The 18,241-nt window shown below is 50.0% G+C and overlaps 2 protein-coding genes across 2 annotated transcripts in view; one reads left to right on the top strand and one right to left on the bottom strand.

The window, feature by feature from the left end:
• Nucleotides 1–7,542, top strand: part of R3hcc1l (R3H domain and coiled-coil containing 1 like) — a 79,967-nt gene extending 72,425 nt beyond the window's left edge. Inside the window, exon 8 of the transcript XR_016537812.1 lies at nucleotides 7,462–7,542. The gene's annotated coding sequence lies outside the window, so the exon portion shown is untranslated. The remainder of the gene's footprint in view (nucleotides 1–7,461) is intronic.
• Nucleotides 364–17,137, bottom strand: Loxl4 (lysyl oxidase like 4). The gene is made up of 15 exons (XM_090346107.1): nucleotides 17,087–17,137; nucleotides 13,436–13,730; nucleotides 12,802–12,980; nucleotides 11,847–12,052; nucleotides 10,451–10,489; nucleotides 10,118–10,337; nucleotides 9,425–9,611; nucleotides 9,112–9,266; nucleotides 8,276–8,443; nucleotides 7,451–7,613; nucleotides 5,170–5,413; nucleotides 3,989–4,104; nucleotides 3,195–3,331; nucleotides 2,787–2,898; nucleotides 364–953 (listed from the first exon to the last, which is right to left on the bottom strand). Exons 1-15 carry the CDS (start codon nucleotides 17,102–17,104, stop codon nucleotides 883–885), a joined length of 2,310 nt encoding a protein of 769 aa, XP_090202233.1. The 5' UTR covers nucleotides 17,105–17,137; the 3' UTR covers nucleotides 364–882.
• Between the last annotated feature and the right edge of the window lie 1,104 nt (nucleotides 17,138–18,241).

Raw genomic sequence — 18,241 nt, 5'->3', positions numbered from 1 at the left:
ACAAAGTTGACTTGATAAGACCTGGAATTTAAGCCAATCCTGAGGTGTGTGGTGATCCTGAAAGAAATTGGATTACCTCCCAGATACAGGACACATTGCTTTCTTTGGCAACAGGCCCTGACAATGACAGGATCTATATCACGTCAGTGTCTTTTCTGCATGATGGTTTGCAGTTCTATAGAAGGCCTCTTCTTTCTACTTTTATGAAATTTGTCTCTTCTCAAGCCTCAGTAACTGGGGTGTTGACCCATTGGGAGATGATGGGGGGCCAGAAGCTTGAGTTTATGAGTATTCGAAACACCCAAATATGTGATAGGGTAAAGACACTAAGGAGCAAACACTTTACAGAGGATAAGAAAAGGAAAACAGGTAAATCAAGAGATTGCATTTACCAATTCACTTCTCCACCAATATGACTTTGACACAGTTGTGTCTAATTGAGCTCCTAGCAGAGAACTATCTCTGTTTCCTGTGTACTTTAGTCCTTTCTCCTGTTCTCCTCTAGGACATTCGGGAAGCACCACTTAGATGGGGAACTGAGTCACAGCCCATTTTTAAGGAACTAAAAGCCCTTGAAGTGGGAACTGCAGGAAATTGAGGAAAAACTGATTCTCCTTATAGAAGAGGAGCTTAGCTGACTACAGCCTGGAGGCCATATTGTGTGGGCTGCAGATCTTCAGGGATAGGCCCAGAGCCATTCTGGGAAAGCAGTGCCACCTGGCCTAGCAGTCTTGCCATCAAAAGGCTTCCTGAGCAGATTCTTGGTGCCACTTGGCACTAGCCCCTTTTCCTCTGAGTCAGAGAGAGCTCTATGAAGGGCATGGCTCCAGTAAGCTGAGGTATCTAGTGTGTGTGCAGAGCTGGGAGTATGCAATGATGACTTCAGATGAGGTTGTTTCTGAGTCGCTGTTCCTGCTCCAGGGAGAGCTCTGCATTGGCTCGGTACGAATCCCCTGTGGCAAAAGAAAGATAAGTAACCACTCCTTCCAGAGCTGTCTCCTTCTGTGACTTTAGACAGATCCATTCTGCCCAGCTTGTTGTTGCTATCAGGTCAGTCATAGACACTGGTGCCAGTCATTCTCTATAAACAGACTTGATTGGGAAACACTGTGGTAGCTCTATTTTGTTCCCACCCCAGATTCATTTTGTGACCTTTGCTCTCTGTCTGGGGAACTGACCTCTAGAGATTGCACCACCCTGCAGGTCAGAGAGTGGAGAGAGGAGAGGACAGCCATTTCTTTGATGTTCTGATTCTCTAGTTCTGGCAGTAACCATCTGACTATAGTCCTGGCAAGACTCACCATAGCTCTAGCTTTCATCTGACTCCAGGATGCCCCTTCTCCCTTCTGATAGAAGGATCTGCAGATCTGTGGGGTTTTCTCTTCTTAATCTGCCCTGGAGCCAGGTGCTGGTGGCTCATACCTACATACTAGCTATTCAGAAGGCTGAGATCTGAGGGTCACAGTTTGAAGTCAACCTGGACAGGAAAGTTCATGAGACTCTTACCACCAATAAAGTACTCAGAAAAAGCTAAAAGTGGTGCTGTGGCCTAAGTGGTAAACACTACCTTTGAACAAAAAGAAGCTCAGGGACAGTGCCCAGACTGGGGAGGAAAAAAGAAAATCTGCCCCGATCAACTACTCCTTACTCTCCTAGTTATTATTAGTCATTTTTTGAAAACAAGTGAGGCTAGGAAGGTAGCTCCATAATAGCCTGTTTGCCTTGTATTTGCAAGACGATGGCCTCAACCGCTCACACTGCAGAAGGGAAAGGAAAAGAATAAATGATCTTGTTCCCTTGACTGAAATTTATCAGTTTCCTAGACATTCACAAGAAAAGGGCCAGAACTACCATAATTCTCCCTGGAGAGCACTTTGGAAGATTGGATGGTCATAGCTCTGTTTTACAAAAGAACAAGAGAGGACAGTTGGATTTCCTTATTGTCCTCAGCTGCAGAGTGGTAGGAATCAATTTGGAATCCAGTGAAGCTATCTGAAGACAAATCCAGTGCTTTTTTTTCTGCTGCTTCTCCTTTCTTTGTCCTCTGTACCTTTCTCTATGAAAACTTTCTTGGCCCCTGGGTCATCCTCTGCCTTTGCTTGCTCCACATTTCGTTTATATTTGTTTGGAGTGCTCATTTGATTGTGGTTATCTGTATGCCTGCACATCTTAACACTAAACTCATGTAGCCTAGGAGTACCTGGCACAGTGTTCACATGCTAATAGGCCTTAATACATGCTGACTGCAGGAGACACTATCCCATTCCACACCACAAATGCAAGAATGTGCAAGAGTGCACATCCTCTTCACAAATAAGATGAGCAACTTCCCCACTCTGTTTTCTTGCTGCTTTTGCCCAACAGTACTAGCCCTGTAAGTGTTTCTGTTCTCTTTGGCCCAGTTTTGGAAGCAGTGATCACAGCTGGAGGTAGGAACACAGATCATGGGAACTTCTGCAGTCACAGGCAAAGCCAAAGGAAAGAAGAAAAGAAATGAACTGGGAAAGAAAGCCATGACAAGGCTTGAGGTGACAGGACGGAGGATCCCAAGACAGATTGGAAGCTTCAAATAGTCAAACAGCTGTAAGGAGCAGATAGGCATTCAGAAGTAGTTATTGAGTAAGTCATTGATGGTCTGATCAATTCTAGAAGTTTACCTGTGAAGATGCCAAAAAAAAAAAAATGCTCTTCAATCCTATCCTTAGCATTCTATTCATTCACCTGGGTGTACTTAACATCTTGTGTCGTGAGCCCATGCAATGGTCTTTCAGTGGACCTTAAGTTACCTGTGTGGCAGTTGTGCAGCCAGATCCGCTGCCCATCATATTTGCAACGACAGCGCATCATGTTGTTGGAGAAATCTGACTCTGCCACCTCGTTTGTGGGATTTACAACTACCTGGAGTAGGGGAGTGGGGACAAAAGAGAATGTTGATGCGTAAGATCCCTTCAGTCACCCCAGGAAGTAGGCACTCATTTTACAGAGGGAAATAGAACTATGTAATATCCATTGAATCTGACTCACACCCCACCCCATCCCAGGGGTCCCTCCTGGGATGTTCCTCCCCCCACACTGTGTTCTCCCATAGCAAAGTTTGGAGTAGCAGGACTGTGATAGGGAACTGTAAGGGGAAATGCCTTGATTTGGACCTGGAGAAGACAAGGCTCTGGTGGCTAGTTGCTAGGCCTCCTTACCTGGAAGATATAGTTCCCTGGCCCTACATCTGTGATGTCCACCCACTGGCAATCAATATCATGCCGGTAGGTATCCCAGCAGCCCACAGTCACTCCCTGCTCCCCAAAGTTGGCACATGCATAGCGTCGTTGCATTCCTGCAAGGAAGGGTACACCATTACTGAGGCACCAAGTAAGCCTATGGGACCGGCACTGTGCTAACAGTTTCATGTATTTTTAGCATATAATCCTCACTCCAGCCTTGTCAACTCCAGTGTAGTTAAGACCAGTTCAGAGATTTTTGAGACTGGGGTTTCAGTTAAATGACTTGCCTGAGTATCCTAATTCCTGCCAAGTGCTGAATAAATCATGTCTGTGACAAAAAGAGATTACTTTAGATGTGCTAGATTAAAAAAAAATAACAACAAACAAACCCTGCTGGCCTAAGAAATGTAGTTGAGAGATGCTCGCCCTACCGAGCTAACTTGTCCATTTATCCAACCTTCTGAAGAGCCAGTATATACCAGGTCATTCCTAAGAAATAGGGGAATTAGATAATCCCTGCCCTCACCCTAGTAGACAGCAAACATTTTCCAAGATAGAAAGTGGCTAGCCTTCTAAAAATGTGCTGGGAATTTGGTATGTTGGGAATTTAGAGGAAACTGACACCTTCCACAAAGTTGATATTTTGGATTCCCTTGAATGCTAGAATCTCTGCATCTCTGGGACTGTTAAACAGGAGCTGCCCTCAGTGGCACAGAGGAATACAAGGCAGGGAGTATCATAGGGAGATACACTGATAAGAAACTGTGTACCTGTGGGGCAGTTTGTGTCTTCTAGACAGAAGCTGGCCTTGTGGCCCTCTGCCACCTTGGAGCCATTAAGTGTGAGCAGGTCATAGTGGGTGAAGACCTCGATGCTGTGGTAGTGCCTGGAGAAGAAGCAGAGCTGTCAGGCCTGTGGTGACAAAGGGTCTACTCTGGAGGGATTGGCAGGGAAGACTGAGGCAGTGGGCCCCATCATTACCCAGGGAGGAAGGTATAATAGCAGGGCAGTGCCCTTCTCCCTTCCAAACCTGAGATTAGTGTGGCCCACAGCCGACTCTATTGACTGGCAGCTGGACACAATTGTCCCCATCACCTAGTCATAACCTGGGTAAGAAAGGTAAAAGCTCTACCCTGGTCACCTCGGGGTAGCTGGTGTCTGGCCCCAGGCCTGAGGCAGAGGTGGGTGGAAGGAACACTGGCCTAAGGAACATCTGGGAGGGAACTTTGCTGTCAGCCTGGGACCAAATTGCTACCATATTTTCCAATCCAGAATAATGACAACTCTTCATGCTACAGGAAAAGGTGCTCATTATCTCAGACAAGCCAAGGCTCAGAGTCACTGCCTGTTCCTCTCAACTTTCACTACCCATGGCTGGCTGTGTCTTGAAGAAAAAAAAAAAATACTTATTTTCCCTTTTATTTTGCCTTTGTCACAAGCATTGCCTCTCTGTTCAGCCTGATGGGAGAGAATGCTCATTGTCTCCTTTTCATGCCATTCTTTGGGGGCCTTGCTTTGCACTACTTCAGGAACCACCAGCAGGCTTTGTCTGCAGAGCTAGCATCCTATTTTGGACCTCCAGATTTCTGGGAATCCCCATTTCTGAAGATAAAGCTTAGGACCCCAACATACAAAGATTATATAAGGCCATGATAGCAACACCAGCTGTTGCTGATAGCTTCTCTCTGGGACTTCACTGTAGGAAGCAGATCCTATGAGTATCATCTGCACTGGTACATACAAGGACGATGAGGGATGAAAAGGGCAGGTGGATGCTACAAGAATCCTTGTTAACCCTCTCTCCCCCTGCCAGCCCTGAGGGTTATGGGAGAAAAAGATGTATAGTGCACAGCCCTTCTAGGGAAGTGTGTCCGAGGTTCTTTGGTCCTTGAGCTGTGCTGGTTGTGTTTGTCCCTAACTTTCTATGACCAAGGCACTGGCAGGCACTAACCTGTGACACTGGTGCCAAATCCAGCCATGGCGTCCAGTCTTGGGACGGAAGTCTGCCCGGCCCAGGTTGTAGATCTGTGAGGAGAAGCGCAACAGGCGCCGGTGTCCGTAGGGCCAGTCCATATGGTCAGCAGACTGTGAGAGGCATTTCTCTTCATGGGCACAGTACAGCAGGCTGAGCGGGCGGTCCTCCAGGTAGGCTGTCTCTTGCACAAGCTGGGCATTCATCACTAGGTCTGGAGCACCTAAGGCAGAAAACATGGAGTAAGAGGGAAGGGTAGGAAGGCAGCGGTTTCACTCTTCAGCCTGAGCCCAGGCTTGTCTACAAAGTAAGCTCACTGATGGGAGCTCAGAAAAGGCAGTGGAGTTATGTGGGTTCTAATAATGTTGAAAGGAAGAATCTATCACTTTGAGATAGGAGCTAGCTCCTATCCAGGGTCATGGTTAAGGTTATCAACTCTGGAGCCAGGCCACCAGGGTTCATTCTTGGGTCTCAGGTCTGACTATCCCATTTGCTAGCTCGTGACTGCTTGACTTTCTTGGGTGTTATTTTTGTCATCTGCAGGCTGGAGATAAGCTTACTGATGGAAATATGATAATATATGTTCTGTGTTTAGATCATTGTCTGCCCCACAATAAGCTGGCAATGGATGTAAACTACCATTTCTTTTGTAAAATGCTTTTCAGTGTTTAAACTGCCTTTACATAGCTTAGTGCATACATAAAATACTCTTGAAAATTTCTGCTGATACTGAACTTCATTACTTTAGCCAATTCCCTGTCTTTGCTTCAGTGTCCAGGGTGAGCCAGAAGGGTGGGTTGGAGGAGTTTAGTTCCCAGGAAGCCTGCTCCTGAGTTCTACACTTCTGGTCTGAGTGAGGGTTCCCTGGTCTGCACTCCCTCCAGAGGTCCTGGTCTAGCCTGACTGGCACCTTAGTATATTCCCTATCTTCTCTCCGAGGTGTGCTGGCGATGCTTGGTCATTTTCTGTATATAAAAACCCGATCTGGATGTTATTAAGCAGCACAGCCTCTGCCCTCTACTCTTCCAGGGACCCTTAATCTCTGACACCACATGCCTCCATCATTGTTAATCCTTGTGTCAGTACAGAAATACGGAGATTCAGAGCTGTTGCCATGTAACCTCAGTAGACAAAAAGGGCCTCTCTCAGTCCTTGTCTATGACAAAACACAAGGCCACAGTGTAGGTGTTTGGACAATAGCCCTTCATGTGGAAGGGTAGAGAGCCTGCCCCCACATGCCAAGGCCTTGGTGCTGAGGGAGCTACTGATCATTCTGTAGAGAAGGTGTGATGGGTGGGCCCAGTGCTCTGCCCAGCAGGCACTGCACAGAGAGGAAGTCTAGAGCTTCCTGAGTTCAGGATGTTTTGGACTGAAGTGTGGCTGAGAAGGTTAAATGGTTACTAGGACTGGCACTAGCCTGCAACCTTTGAACTCTACATATAGTCATGTTGGCCTAGGCTATGTTGGGTGGTGTCAAAAGATGCTGCTGCCCTTTCAAGTCTTGGTCTGTGGGAAAAGCCTTGCCACAACTGTTCTTGTCCTCAGGTCTTCTGGGGAATTCCCAGATTTAGGAAGAGAACACACAGCCCCAGTGTGCCTCATGTGTATATATCCCGTACGATGAATCTCAAGTAATCTCAAATGGGTTTTCTTACAAACAAAAAATTTTGTTTGCAGATACACATAAGTGTATTATTAAGTACTTAGGAAGAAAGAGAAAGAAAGAAAGGAAAAAAAGAAAGGAAGGAAGGAAGGAAGAAAAAGAAAGAAAGAAAAGAAAGAAAGAGAAAGAAAAGGAAAGAAGAAAGGAAACAAACACTGTGTTTAATAAGCTTATCCTTACTAAGTGCTTACTAAGCACTCGATTTTCCTTAAAAAAGAAAATCTAAGGACCAGGAGTTTGGCCTAGTGGTAGAGTGCTTGCCTAACATGCATGAATATCTGGGTTTGACATAGAAAAGGCTGGAGGTGGTTCTGTAGCTCAAGTGATAGAGCTCTAACCTTGAGAAAGCCCAAGGACAGTGCTCACACCCTGAGTTCAAGCCCCAGGACGGGCAGAAAAAAAGAGAAAAAAGATAACTACTAGTCATAAACCCCAAGTTGAAAAACTGTGTGTATCTTATCATTTTCTCAGTTTTCATTCACCCACTTGACTTCAGAGAGGTGGGGTAGGCTTTGCATCCTGATATAACAGGTCTGGTGCCTCCACTCCCAATCCACCCCTGCCTGTCCACACCCGTGGGCTCCTCCTGTAACTCACTGTTCATGCAGGCCACACCAGCTGAGAAGCGCCCGGCGCCGTGGGAGCAGTGCACAGGCCCATGCCTTGGACACTGCTGCAGGGCTAGCTCCATGCCTGAGCAGCGTACCCCACTTATCACCACTTCTCTGGCCTCCGGTGTCCCCTGCCAGTACCAAGTGTCCTAAGAAGACAGCCAGCATCACCCCGTCAGAGCCAGAGGTGCCTTGGGAACCATCTCTGAGGTACAACTAAGTTTTAGTCCACATCGCCCATCTTCACCAGGCTGGCTATAACCTAGACCTAAAAATCTTCACTGACCAAGAACTGCCAGCCCCCTGGGGTGATCCACCATCACGTCAGACCCCTGTGGGTTTAGGGGTTTCTCCCATTTATGGAGACAAAATGTCACTGCCTGTGGCTTCTACCTGATACTCTTCCTATCTCTGTCTTGGAAGAGGTCCTTTCTGAGGAGAATGAGTCTATGCCTGCCTCCCCACACAGATAACTCTGCTGCTGTTTCCCCAGTTGTTGCTCACACAGTAGATAGGAGTATTTATTTTCCCCAAACTGCCACTAGCTTGGTCCAGCCCAGCATCTTTTCTTACCAGGACTACTACAGTAACCTAAGCATATTTTCTTATATTCAAGTTACTTTCAATGTTCAAATGTTTTCCAAGTAGCAAAGAAAGTAGCTTCTAAAATATTGGGGTGCAAGAGGTAAATCTTTTACTGTATCATTTTCTTGAACTTTGTACACACTGCCTTGTGAGTCACACTGCAGCCCTTTTCCCAAATTTTCTCAATAGACATGATGAGCTTTCTCTGGCCACAGCAGGGACCTACCTTGATGGCAAAGTTGGCAAAACCCAGACCAAGCTGCCGGCAGACCACCATAGCCTCAGTGAGCCCCCAGTGGTCACTGCACACTGTCCCCCAACGTGGGGTCCCGTTCACCTCCACTTGCACCTCCACCACGCCCTCCTCTGGGCTGCGCCCACCAGCCAAGCGCACCTGCAGTGATTAGAGGCCTGTGAGGGATACGTGGATATGTCTTCAATCTCTTCACTTATTTTCCCCAGACTACCATGGGCCTGTACCACCCAGGAGAAGAAGGAGAGCACAGGACTGTGAAGTCTGGAGACCTGCCAGGTCAGCTGAGTGTGGCTCTAGACCAGATATTATCCTTCCCCTAACTTGTTTGCTCGGTAAAGCAAGGATAGGCTACCAGACAGTTGCTGATGTCCCTGTCCACTGGAGGAATCTGACCCAGGCTTCTAACCTACAATTTGCCTTCCTCCTACCTAAAATCCCACTATGAGTGACACTTAAACCTAAGCATCCCACATAGCCCCTAATGCCCTCACTAGTGCTGGCAGCCTGTGGCTCTGGCCTTAGGCATCTCCTTCCTTAGTTTCAGTGGGGACCCAGGAATGTGTAGGTGAGTGTGTGCCTATAGAGTCCTATGTCCCTCTGTATCTCTAGGGCTGCAGATGAGGCACATGACAAAGAGAAGACTTCCAGGCTGGCTCCAAAGGTGAGTGTACTGCATAGGTGCGATCACTGATCCTGTTTCCTGAGTGTCTTTCCCCCACCCCCTCCGCCCCTGGCTCAAGGAAATGTCTTAGGGGCACCCTAGTGGCATCCAAACTCCGATCTGGAGACACTCTGCCTGTACTCACCTGGTTCTGGAAGCCCATGTCAGGAATATTGCACCTGACAGAAGCATCATTTGCATGTTGACAGCCGGTCTGGGAGCCTTCCAGGGTGAGGCAGTCACTGAGACTGTGCTCATAGCCCCTGCAGCGCACCTCACTCAAGTGGATGGGCCCCAGTCCTAGGGGGTAAGAACAGGGGGTGTGAGCTTCCACTTCTGTAGTCCAAACTGTGCTTGCCTTCTTTAGAAGGAGCCCTGGCACCCCAAAGCTACCAAGAGATGAGACAGTGTCACATCTAGGTCCTCTGGTTCCACCCCTGGCCTCCTGCCTGGCTCACCTTGTCCCAGCTGGGCCCCAAAGAGGGCCTCACGCGCAGAGCCAAAGCCAAGCTGACGACACACCACACTGGCAGAGATGAGGTTCCATCTGTGGTCACAGACAGTGCCCCACTGGCCGTTCATGAGCACTTCTACGCGGCCCTCACCCACCTGGGGCCCAGCCCTCAGGCGCACCTTCAGTTCTTGCTGAGGGAGGAGAAAAGCAGCTTCACAAAGAGCAGCCAGAGGGGCTGAGCTCCTGCAGTGACTCCAAGGCACGGCCTTCAAGCTCTGTGATCTGAGCTGAAGCCACAAAGGCATGCATTCTGATCCTGCCTAGGACTTTGTGCAAGTATCACATTGAACAAGCCAGTTTTCTCTACCTCTGCTTCTCCAGTGACTAGTCTGGGTGAAATGCCTCATAGTACTCACCTGCTTTTGTAACAAAGAACCAAGCCCAGCTTCAATACCCTCAGCCTCAGTGGGGTGCAGCTATGATTTAATTACTCTTTTTATAGTTTCCTTCTATTCATGGCAACTGATGTCTGCTTTCCATTTATGGTAAGGTTATAAATATCCCTTTTAAATTAATTCCAAGGTACCCCATTCTGTGAGTTGGTCCCCTCTTTCCTATCTGGTCCTCCCCCCTCCCACACTGGGCAGCAGGATCTTGTTCAAAGTACAGGATGGATACAGGGCATCTGGGGGCTCACCTCTGTTTGGGATTCCTTGCGACGGGACTTTGCCTTCAGTGAGCGGAAATAAGGCCCTGCTACACAGCTGACCACAGCATGCATGCCACCTGGACAGGCTGGGTGTAACTTGCCCCGTCCTGGAGCCACCTGTACCTGGCAGTTGGCCAGGTGGGGCTCTGTGCCTAGACAGTTGACTCGGTGGATCCAGAAGGAGTTCTTACTTGCCAGGCCATTGAGCCTGGAAGACAAGGGAAACTGAGGGTGAAGGAAACTAAGGGAAGCCAGGGGAGAGAGGAAGAAGGAAGGGCAAGCACATCTCTTCACTCCTACCTTGCGGGCACTATTACTCACCTTGATTTTGGATCCTTCATCTTCGAATTCCAGACTTTCCTATGGTAGGAGCAAGCAGATGGGGTACAGGGTGGGCATGGATACAGGAATTTCACCCCTTGCCATCATGATCTCCCAGAGTTGCCCTTTCGTGTATATCAGACTTCACAATCTGCAAACTTGTTTTCTGATCCTAGGTCATTACTAAGTTTCACAGCAGCCGGATAGGGTGATCACCTCATAAATAATCATGATCCCCATTTTACTGGGAAGGCAATTGAGATCTGTGGGCTTGATCTGCAGTGGGGTCTCTACTTTCTGGGGCGACTCAGTGACAAGCACTCCCCTCTGCCCTCCAGCCAGCCCAGATGAAGGGCAGTCTTCAGAGGGTGCTCTGAGAGAAGGACCCTGGAGGAAGGTCCTCTGGAGACAGATGGAGAGGCTGAGGGCCTTGCTGAGGGGGGTGGGAGAGCTGCCACCTGGAGACACCCAGGTTGTAATCAATGCTGCCTTCCTCATGGGTGGTGAGTGAGTCAGTGAAGATCAGTGTGCAGTTACTAGGCAGTGGGGAGCCAGGGCCCATGTCCCCATCACTCTCAAAGTTGGAATCATGTAGCTTCCCAATACCTCATCTTCCTTCAGGACTTGGGTCATTTCAGTTAGAGGCAAAAATGGCCAGGTGTTAGGGGCAAAATAGCCAGATGTTTGCTGCTTCAGTGAAATGTTGCACTGATTGTGTTGGGAAAGATGGCTGGAGGATGCTGAAGAAGAATGAGTGAGAACCTCAGAGTTCTCACTGATACAGTGAGCCTGGGCATGTGATTTACTGGGTTGATGTAATCTGCTCTGACAGTTCTGCCACGTTTCTGACAGTGTTTCTAAGGTCTCCTCTTCCTAAATTGGCCCCACCCAATGCCTTGCTCACATGCAGACCCAGTCAAAGGGTTGACATCATTCATGGTTTTCCCAAAGGCCACACAGCTAGTTACTGATGGAGCTGCGCCCAGTATTTGTCTATATATATGGGTGACACTATATAGCTCTTCATTAAAATCTATCTTCTTAATTGAGGATGGAGGTTTACATTAACCAGATGTTTCCATTGGGTGTAATAGTCAATTCCTTTTATGCATGGCAAATAGAAAGTTCTATTTTCTGACCCCCTTGTACATATTTCTCATGATCCCAAAGTTCACCCTTGCTCACTCATTTAACTCTTTGGAGGCATTTGTAAAATCCAGGAAGTCCAGGCCCAATCCTCTATGGAGCTGTTTCTTACGACAGGATCTAATCACAGACACGAGCCCTGCCAATCCATCTGGCCAGCTCTTGCTGAACACTGCAAGAGCCCACATTCCCTCCATCTCCTACCCCAGACCACATTCACCCACCACTCCACAATCCCAGCCCCTCCTACCTGTAGTAGTGGCTGTTGACAGGCACTTGTTTAGGGAAGCCCAGCATCCCACACACCACTCTGCTGTTGTTCATGGTCCAGCCCCGGTCACACACCTGCCGCCAGTGGCCCTCATACCGTACTTCCACGGCCCCCTCGGTCACAGGGTTGTGCCGCTTGGCACTGGCAAGGATGGGCTTGAGGCGCACCTCCTCCAGATGCCGGCCCTGCAGTGGGCAGAATCACCATGGGCCCAGGTTCCCCTCATACAGGAAGAACCTGGTCAGAGCTCTGACCGTTCATCTTCTGGCCCCTTCATTGCTTCAGAGAGGGAGGCATTACTCAGGGTGAGTGAATGGCAGAACTTGGATTTTGCTAGACTCTTCACCCCACCTTGCCTATTGAACTAGAGATGACAGTGTGGATCTGTGCCCTCCTTGGGACGGGACAGGAGCTCATGAAATTTAGGAGGCTTCTCCTGGGCATGGAACCCCTGGACCCACCCCCCCTACAGGACCCCGCTACCGCTGCCCTGAGGTAACTCAGGCTAGCATGGAGCTCCTCCATCATCAAGACCCACTGCGTTCATCGAGTAGCCGTCCTCAGGCAGGGGCTGCCTGGTGGCAGAGGGTAGAAGCCAAGGCTCTGCCCTTCCCGCTCCTGTTGTTTGGCTTGGGCTGTTTTTAGTTCATGGTTGTTTGTGCTTGGAAGAGGCAGCAATTGTGGGCACATCTTGTGGGTGAAATGGTCCTCTTGCTCCCTTTTCCTCCCACCACCTTTCTTGAGGGTAGCAGTTTCTGTGATTCCCAGCATACCTAGCCTCTAATCCCTCTTGCCTGCCTGTATTAAGCTAGGGCTCTTTGACCATGTACCTATCCAGGCCAGCCCTCCTCTATCACTTCTTCCTCCTCTAGCCTAATCATCTAAGAAGTTCTGTCTTGAGCCAACCAGGTCAGGGCCTTAACAGCCTTCTCACCTGGGGCCCAAGGGCATTGGAGACTCGCTCAGAAAGGTAGCCACGCTGACGCTGGGGGTGACACACCACCCCAACATCTTCTGAGTGGCTACAGTCACTGACACCCCAGCCATTAGAGCCACACTGGTCCAGGGTGCTCTCGGTACCCACACAGTGCACATTGTCCAGCCAGATGGGTCCTGAGGGGAGAGGAAAGGAAGCTCAAGGATGTACAGAGAGGCAGCTCCATTTCTGGTTGGGACCCCATACTTATCGAGCCTCCTCTAAATGCTGAAGTGGAAATGAAGGGAGAGGAAAGGTTGGCTTTCTGCAGAATGGCACATAGGTGTAGTTATTAGACCCACCCATCTACCCACTCACCATCCATCCATCCATCCGTCAGTCAGCACTGGCTAAGAGCCCACTGTGTGGCACCATTGCTACATCAATGATTCTAATTTAGAGATGGTGGAGGTAGCCTCATTACAGAAAGTGGAGGCAGGGATCATCTGAAGTTGGCTCACTCAGGAAGTGTCTCATGGTGGCCATTTGAGATGGGCATCTGGAAGCTTTTGTTGGAGCCTGGAGTGAACCCAACTCCTGAGAGAAACCTTCTAATCTCCTGGCCATCTTGAGGGGCAGCACTATCACTCACCCTCTCCTTGGCCATATTTGGCACTGTGGGCCCAGGTTAGGGCAGACTCAAAGCCCAACTGACGACAGGCCACATTGGCTTCCTGGAGAGCGAAGTCATCATCACACACGGTACCCCACTGGCCCTGGTGCAGCACTTCCAGGCGGCCTTCCTCTGGCCTGCTCCCTGGGCCCACCAGCCTGAGCTTCTTGGTACCCAGTGACTGTGGCCTGCTGGGAGATGCCTGGCCTAGCAGCACCAGTAGGAACAAAGAGATGGTGGCTGGTGAGGATGATGTCATGGTGACTCCAAGTGCCTGGGCAAGGAGTAAATAATGATTACCACATGCCCCCTCAACAGTGTATTGTAAGGAGAGATGGGAGCCTGTCTTCTTTGGGGAGCCTCCAGTGATCACCTAAAGACAAAAACTCATTGACTCAAATGATGCCCTCTCCTACCTTTTGATGCTCCCAGCATCGTGAGCAAAGGTGTAAAATGCCACCTTCCCCATGATTGCTGGGGGCAGGAAGGGTTATTGGAGAGTAAGAATTTCTTCCATTCATTTGTCATATAGCTTGGCCAAGTCTCTTCAATCTACTAAGCACTAGTTCTTCATATCCAAGGTGAGGAGTTTGAGCCAAATATCATCTAATATTTCCTTCTGCTTGGATTTGCCATTTTCCCAGACCCATCTAGCAGTGTGATTTGTGCACTGACTCAGCAGACACTTTTGGAGGACTTGCTTTTTCAGTTATCAGACCAGGTGCTGTGACACAGGAATAAGCCTGGTATGTAGCTAGCATACAACCATAGTTACTCAGAATGTAGAGATAAGGATGATCAAGGTTCAAGGCTAAGCTAGGGAAACTACCTTTGTGGTGGTTCACATCTATCATCCCAGCTATTCAGAAAGTATAATAGGAGGACTGTGGTTCAAACCAGCCTGGGTAAAGGCAAAGAAACCCTAAGGAACCTGTAACTAAAGCAAAAAGGGGTAAGTGAGATGGCTTCAGGGACAGAGTCTGTGTAGTGTGTGAGGTCTTAAGGCTAAAGTCCAGTATTGAAAAATAAAAGAAATGGAGACATCAGATACATTCCTTGCCTTCATAACACACAGAGAAGAATCAGGGAAAGCTTTCAGAGAAGGGACACACAACCTGAGCCTTGCTGAAGGAGTAAGAGTTCTCCTAGGCAGGAAAGGGGGTGCTCCTGGTAGAGAGGACAGGATGGGTAGAGAAGGAAAGTGGAGGGAAGAGATGAGATGGTTCAAGAGCAGGGAGTGCCATCTCTTATTGTCATACTACAATGTTGGGGTCTTAGAGGGGAAGGAAGTAGAAAGGGAGGACTCAGATGATTAAGGATTCTGAGCACTTTGTGGTGAGTTTGGCGATGCACAGAAGGAGACAGGTCTTGAGTACAGACTGAGACTCAGGTGGACTATTGGGATTCAGATCCCACTACCCTTATTAGTTAAGGTGATTTGTGATTTGGGATAATTCTGGACCCCACTCGCTGTGGCCCTTGGTAAAGTAGACATAACAGTTGTACCTGCCATATAGGATTTTTGTGAAAATTAACCAATGGATACTTGTTGAGTCCTCAGAAGAGCGGGCCTTCCATAGTGTGGTGTCCTTCTCAGCACTACTCTAAAGGTATGCTCCATTCCCTCTACATCCCCTTAAATGTTTCCAGGCCCCAACATTATTGTCTTTCAACACTGGTGGTGTCACTATCAGTAGAATGCTTTCCACTGCCTCCCATGTCCCTTTCCTGTCTTCACATCTGAGCCACACTAAAGTCACTTGGCCAATAGTACCCAGTGGTCACATGGTCTGGGCCACAAGATGATCTTTCCTCCCCACCACTCCCTGGAGTCAGGATGCTCCTAACTCTTCCACAAATGGAGCTGAGGGTTCCTCTGGTTCCAGGTAAAATGAGGCTGGCCCTAGAGGATGACACGATCTGATAGGCTCCAGGGAGGGTAAAGCAGGTCTGCTGTTGGCTTGTGGTTGAAGTCCCACAATGTGGAGAAGGCCTTATCAGAGGCTGTGGACAATTCCAGGCCACCAGCCTCCCAGCAAGGGCCAGGGGTGGGCTTCTGCTATAGGACTCTGGGTACTGGGCCAAGACGGCTCCTTCTATGTAGTCTGCCAGGATGCAGCTAGGCAACAGCAAGGGCCAAAAGTAGACACAGGGACAACCTGTCTTATCTCCTCTTGCCTCCTATAGCTTCTGTTCACACTCAAACGTGTCTTCTCATTCCCCCGATTTTGCCTTTGCTCTCACTATTACTTTACTTGGAGTGCCCTTTCTGTGTATCTTAGACTGTTCAACTCCTACACATTTGTCAATAACTAGTTCAAATACTACTACCAGGAAGTATTCTCAGGCCCCTGCCTTCCTGGTACTTGGAGCATTTGCTTCCTGACTCCATACATCTGTTGCTCTAGCACAGAACTAGGCTGAGAATTAGCCCTTCAAGAGGAGGCATTCTCCATGGCTATTCTTTTTCCTACGTGAAGGAGAAGGAGATAGGATGAGAAGAGAGGGAAAGGAGAAATGAAAGAGGAGATGGGATGGGAAAGGAGACGGCAGTCATAACTGAATAATGAACTTAAAATCTCTATTGAATGTTCATCTCTACTTTACAGAGGAGACAAGGCCCAGAGAAGCAAAAAGGACCTAGCCTTGCCACGATTCCAGCAGGAGGCTTGGGAGAGGTCCAGCTCTCAAAACCTCAAGTGATGGATGTTGGGAAAGGAGAGAGGAGAGGGAAGGGAAGAAGGAAGAGGGAATGAAATTGCACCCTGTTGGTGGTTGATTTATGACCCAGGCCATGGCGTGAAGGCCATTGTATGGGTGCCAGCACTGAGTGCTACCAAGGGACAGATTCAGGACCCTGCCAGCTTCAGGCAGAGGCACCTGCTCCACATGCTTCCAGGAGACACTGGCTTGGTGCCTTCCTCTGTCTGGTCCAGTAGGGAAGGCAGGAGGAAGGCCAGAACAGGAGGAAGCACCCAGGCTTGTACTATTCTGGGGACACCAGTTTGGGGGATCACTTGTATCCCCTTCTCTGTAACTTCCTGAGCTAAGGCTTCTGCCTTGGGCCCTGTCCCCTCCCCAGGATTGCTGAGTGAGGGCCTGGAACACTGCCAGCAAATAGGCTCTGAGTTCCACCTGTAGGGCTGGGAAAAGAAGCTTGGATCCTTTATCCCTTCCTTCCACCCCTCTCCCCCTCCCTTTCACCCTCCAGCATTGTCAGCTGAGGGCTGGTTGGCTAGGGAGCCTGGCTCATAGTCCCCCAAGTCACAGAAGATGATATCTGAAGCTATCTCACCTCCTCCACAACCCCCCCCCCCATCCTCCCTAGCTGAGAAATGGTTACACGTGGTATGATCACAAACCCAACCAGCAGGCACCCCACTGCCAGTGTGCACCACCCCTGCGGGCCTTGAGCCAACCCCCAAAGTCGATCACAGGTCGTCAGCGATTCCAGAGCCAGGACACTGTCCAGGGGACCCCCCCCCCCACACACACACACCTATCCCATCCCCCAGCCTCCAGAAGGGATTCCCAGAGGCCTGCAGACCCAAGAGGCAGACGGATGAACAGAAGTCAGAGAGCAAGAATCTGACCCGGGGCTAGAGGCCCAGGCGGGCAGAGGGAGCTCACCAGCTGGATCGCGGACATCAGGGCAGGGTCTGGCGCCGCAGTGGAGCAGCGTTCACGGGCTTCCTGGGCCACCCTGGGGGCCTTTTATCCACCAGTCACCGGGCCCCCAGCCCTGGGCCGTGGGGGAGGCCACAGGCCCCGCCCCGGGCGCGCCAAGAGAGGGCGCCCCGCCCCGCCGGCCCTGCGCCAGGCGCTAGCTTCCCGGGACAGGACGCAGCCAGGCCGGGAAGTCCCGGGACTCAGCCGCAGGAGCACCCGTTCCCTGGGCAGCCTTTCCCTGGGGAGACCAAGCCCATCCCAGGGAGTCACATTCAGTTCCCTCCCGTGGGAGCAACTTGCTGTTCTGGGTCCAAACCTCAGGGGCTCCATTGCTACAGGACAAGCGGGCAGCCTTTGGGGGAAGCGGGGAAGCGGGGACGGGGTCGGGGGGGGGGGGGGTGGGGAGTGGCGAGGTCTCTATTTAGATGCCTTTGAGGTGAGGCTGCTGCGGCTCTGCCAGATCCCTGAAATGTATTGCATGCTACCTGGAATAGAAGGGATATCAAAATGGCCCAGAAGGGAATCCCAGCAGAAGTGCTGAGGTGCTCCAATCCCAACCCTGTCCTTCCTTTCCTCCCCCTCCCCCTCCCCCACCTAGTTTCTTTCCCATAGACCTGGGCTTCCTGAGGGAAGGCGGGGTCTCATCTATGAAATGGGCATATGAATGGGTACTCTTTCCTGAGTACCCAGTGCCTTCCAGTTCTGTTCCCCTTGTTGGTGCCTCCCTCCCACACTTTGGCCCAGCGCCCTTGCAAAGGGTCATTCATTGAGCAAACGGTTATTGATTTCTCTCCCATGTGCTAGACATTGGCTGGGGGTCTTCCACTTGGTGGAGGAGGCAGATGTGCAAACAAGGCACAAGACCCGGGTTGATGAGATGGATTTTGTGATCCTTGGATGAAGGCCAGGACACACAAACCCCGGTGCCAGTGACCTGCTGTCCACCCCTGGGTGCTCCCGTCTGAGATGTCCCCCCAGTGGCCCTGCCCCACCCCAGCTGGGCCCAAAACATTCCCTGCGATGAATCAACAGGAAAGAATGTGCCCAGCTTCGGGTCAGTGGCAGCAGCCACAGCCTGGCTCCTCCCCTAGGGACAATGAGGCAGCTGTGGACCTG

This window comes from Megascapheus bottae, chromosome 15, assembly GCF_031878675.1.
Source record: "Megascapheus bottae isolate mThoBot1 chromosome 15, mThoBot2.hap1, whole genome shotgun sequence".
NCBI classification, from domain to species: domain Eukaryota; kingdom Metazoa; phylum Chordata; class Mammalia; order Rodentia; family Geomyidae; genus Megascapheus; species Megascapheus bottae.
The sequence above is the reverse complement of the archived record's forward strand: the minus strand, read 5'-3'. Positions and strand labels throughout refer to the sequence as shown.

Bases quoted from the DNA above. Each gene is read 5' to 3' on its own strand.
- Loxl4 (XM_090346107.1), bottom strand. The intron at 10,490-11,846 runs GTAGGAGGGGCT...CTCCTACCATAG, and splicing joins GTCAACAGCCACTACTACAG to GAAAGTCTGGAATTCGAAGA. The intron at 2,899-3,194 runs GTAAGGAGGCCT...CCCCTACTCCAG, and splicing joins CAGGGAACTATATCTTCCAG to GTAGTTGTAAATCCCACAAA.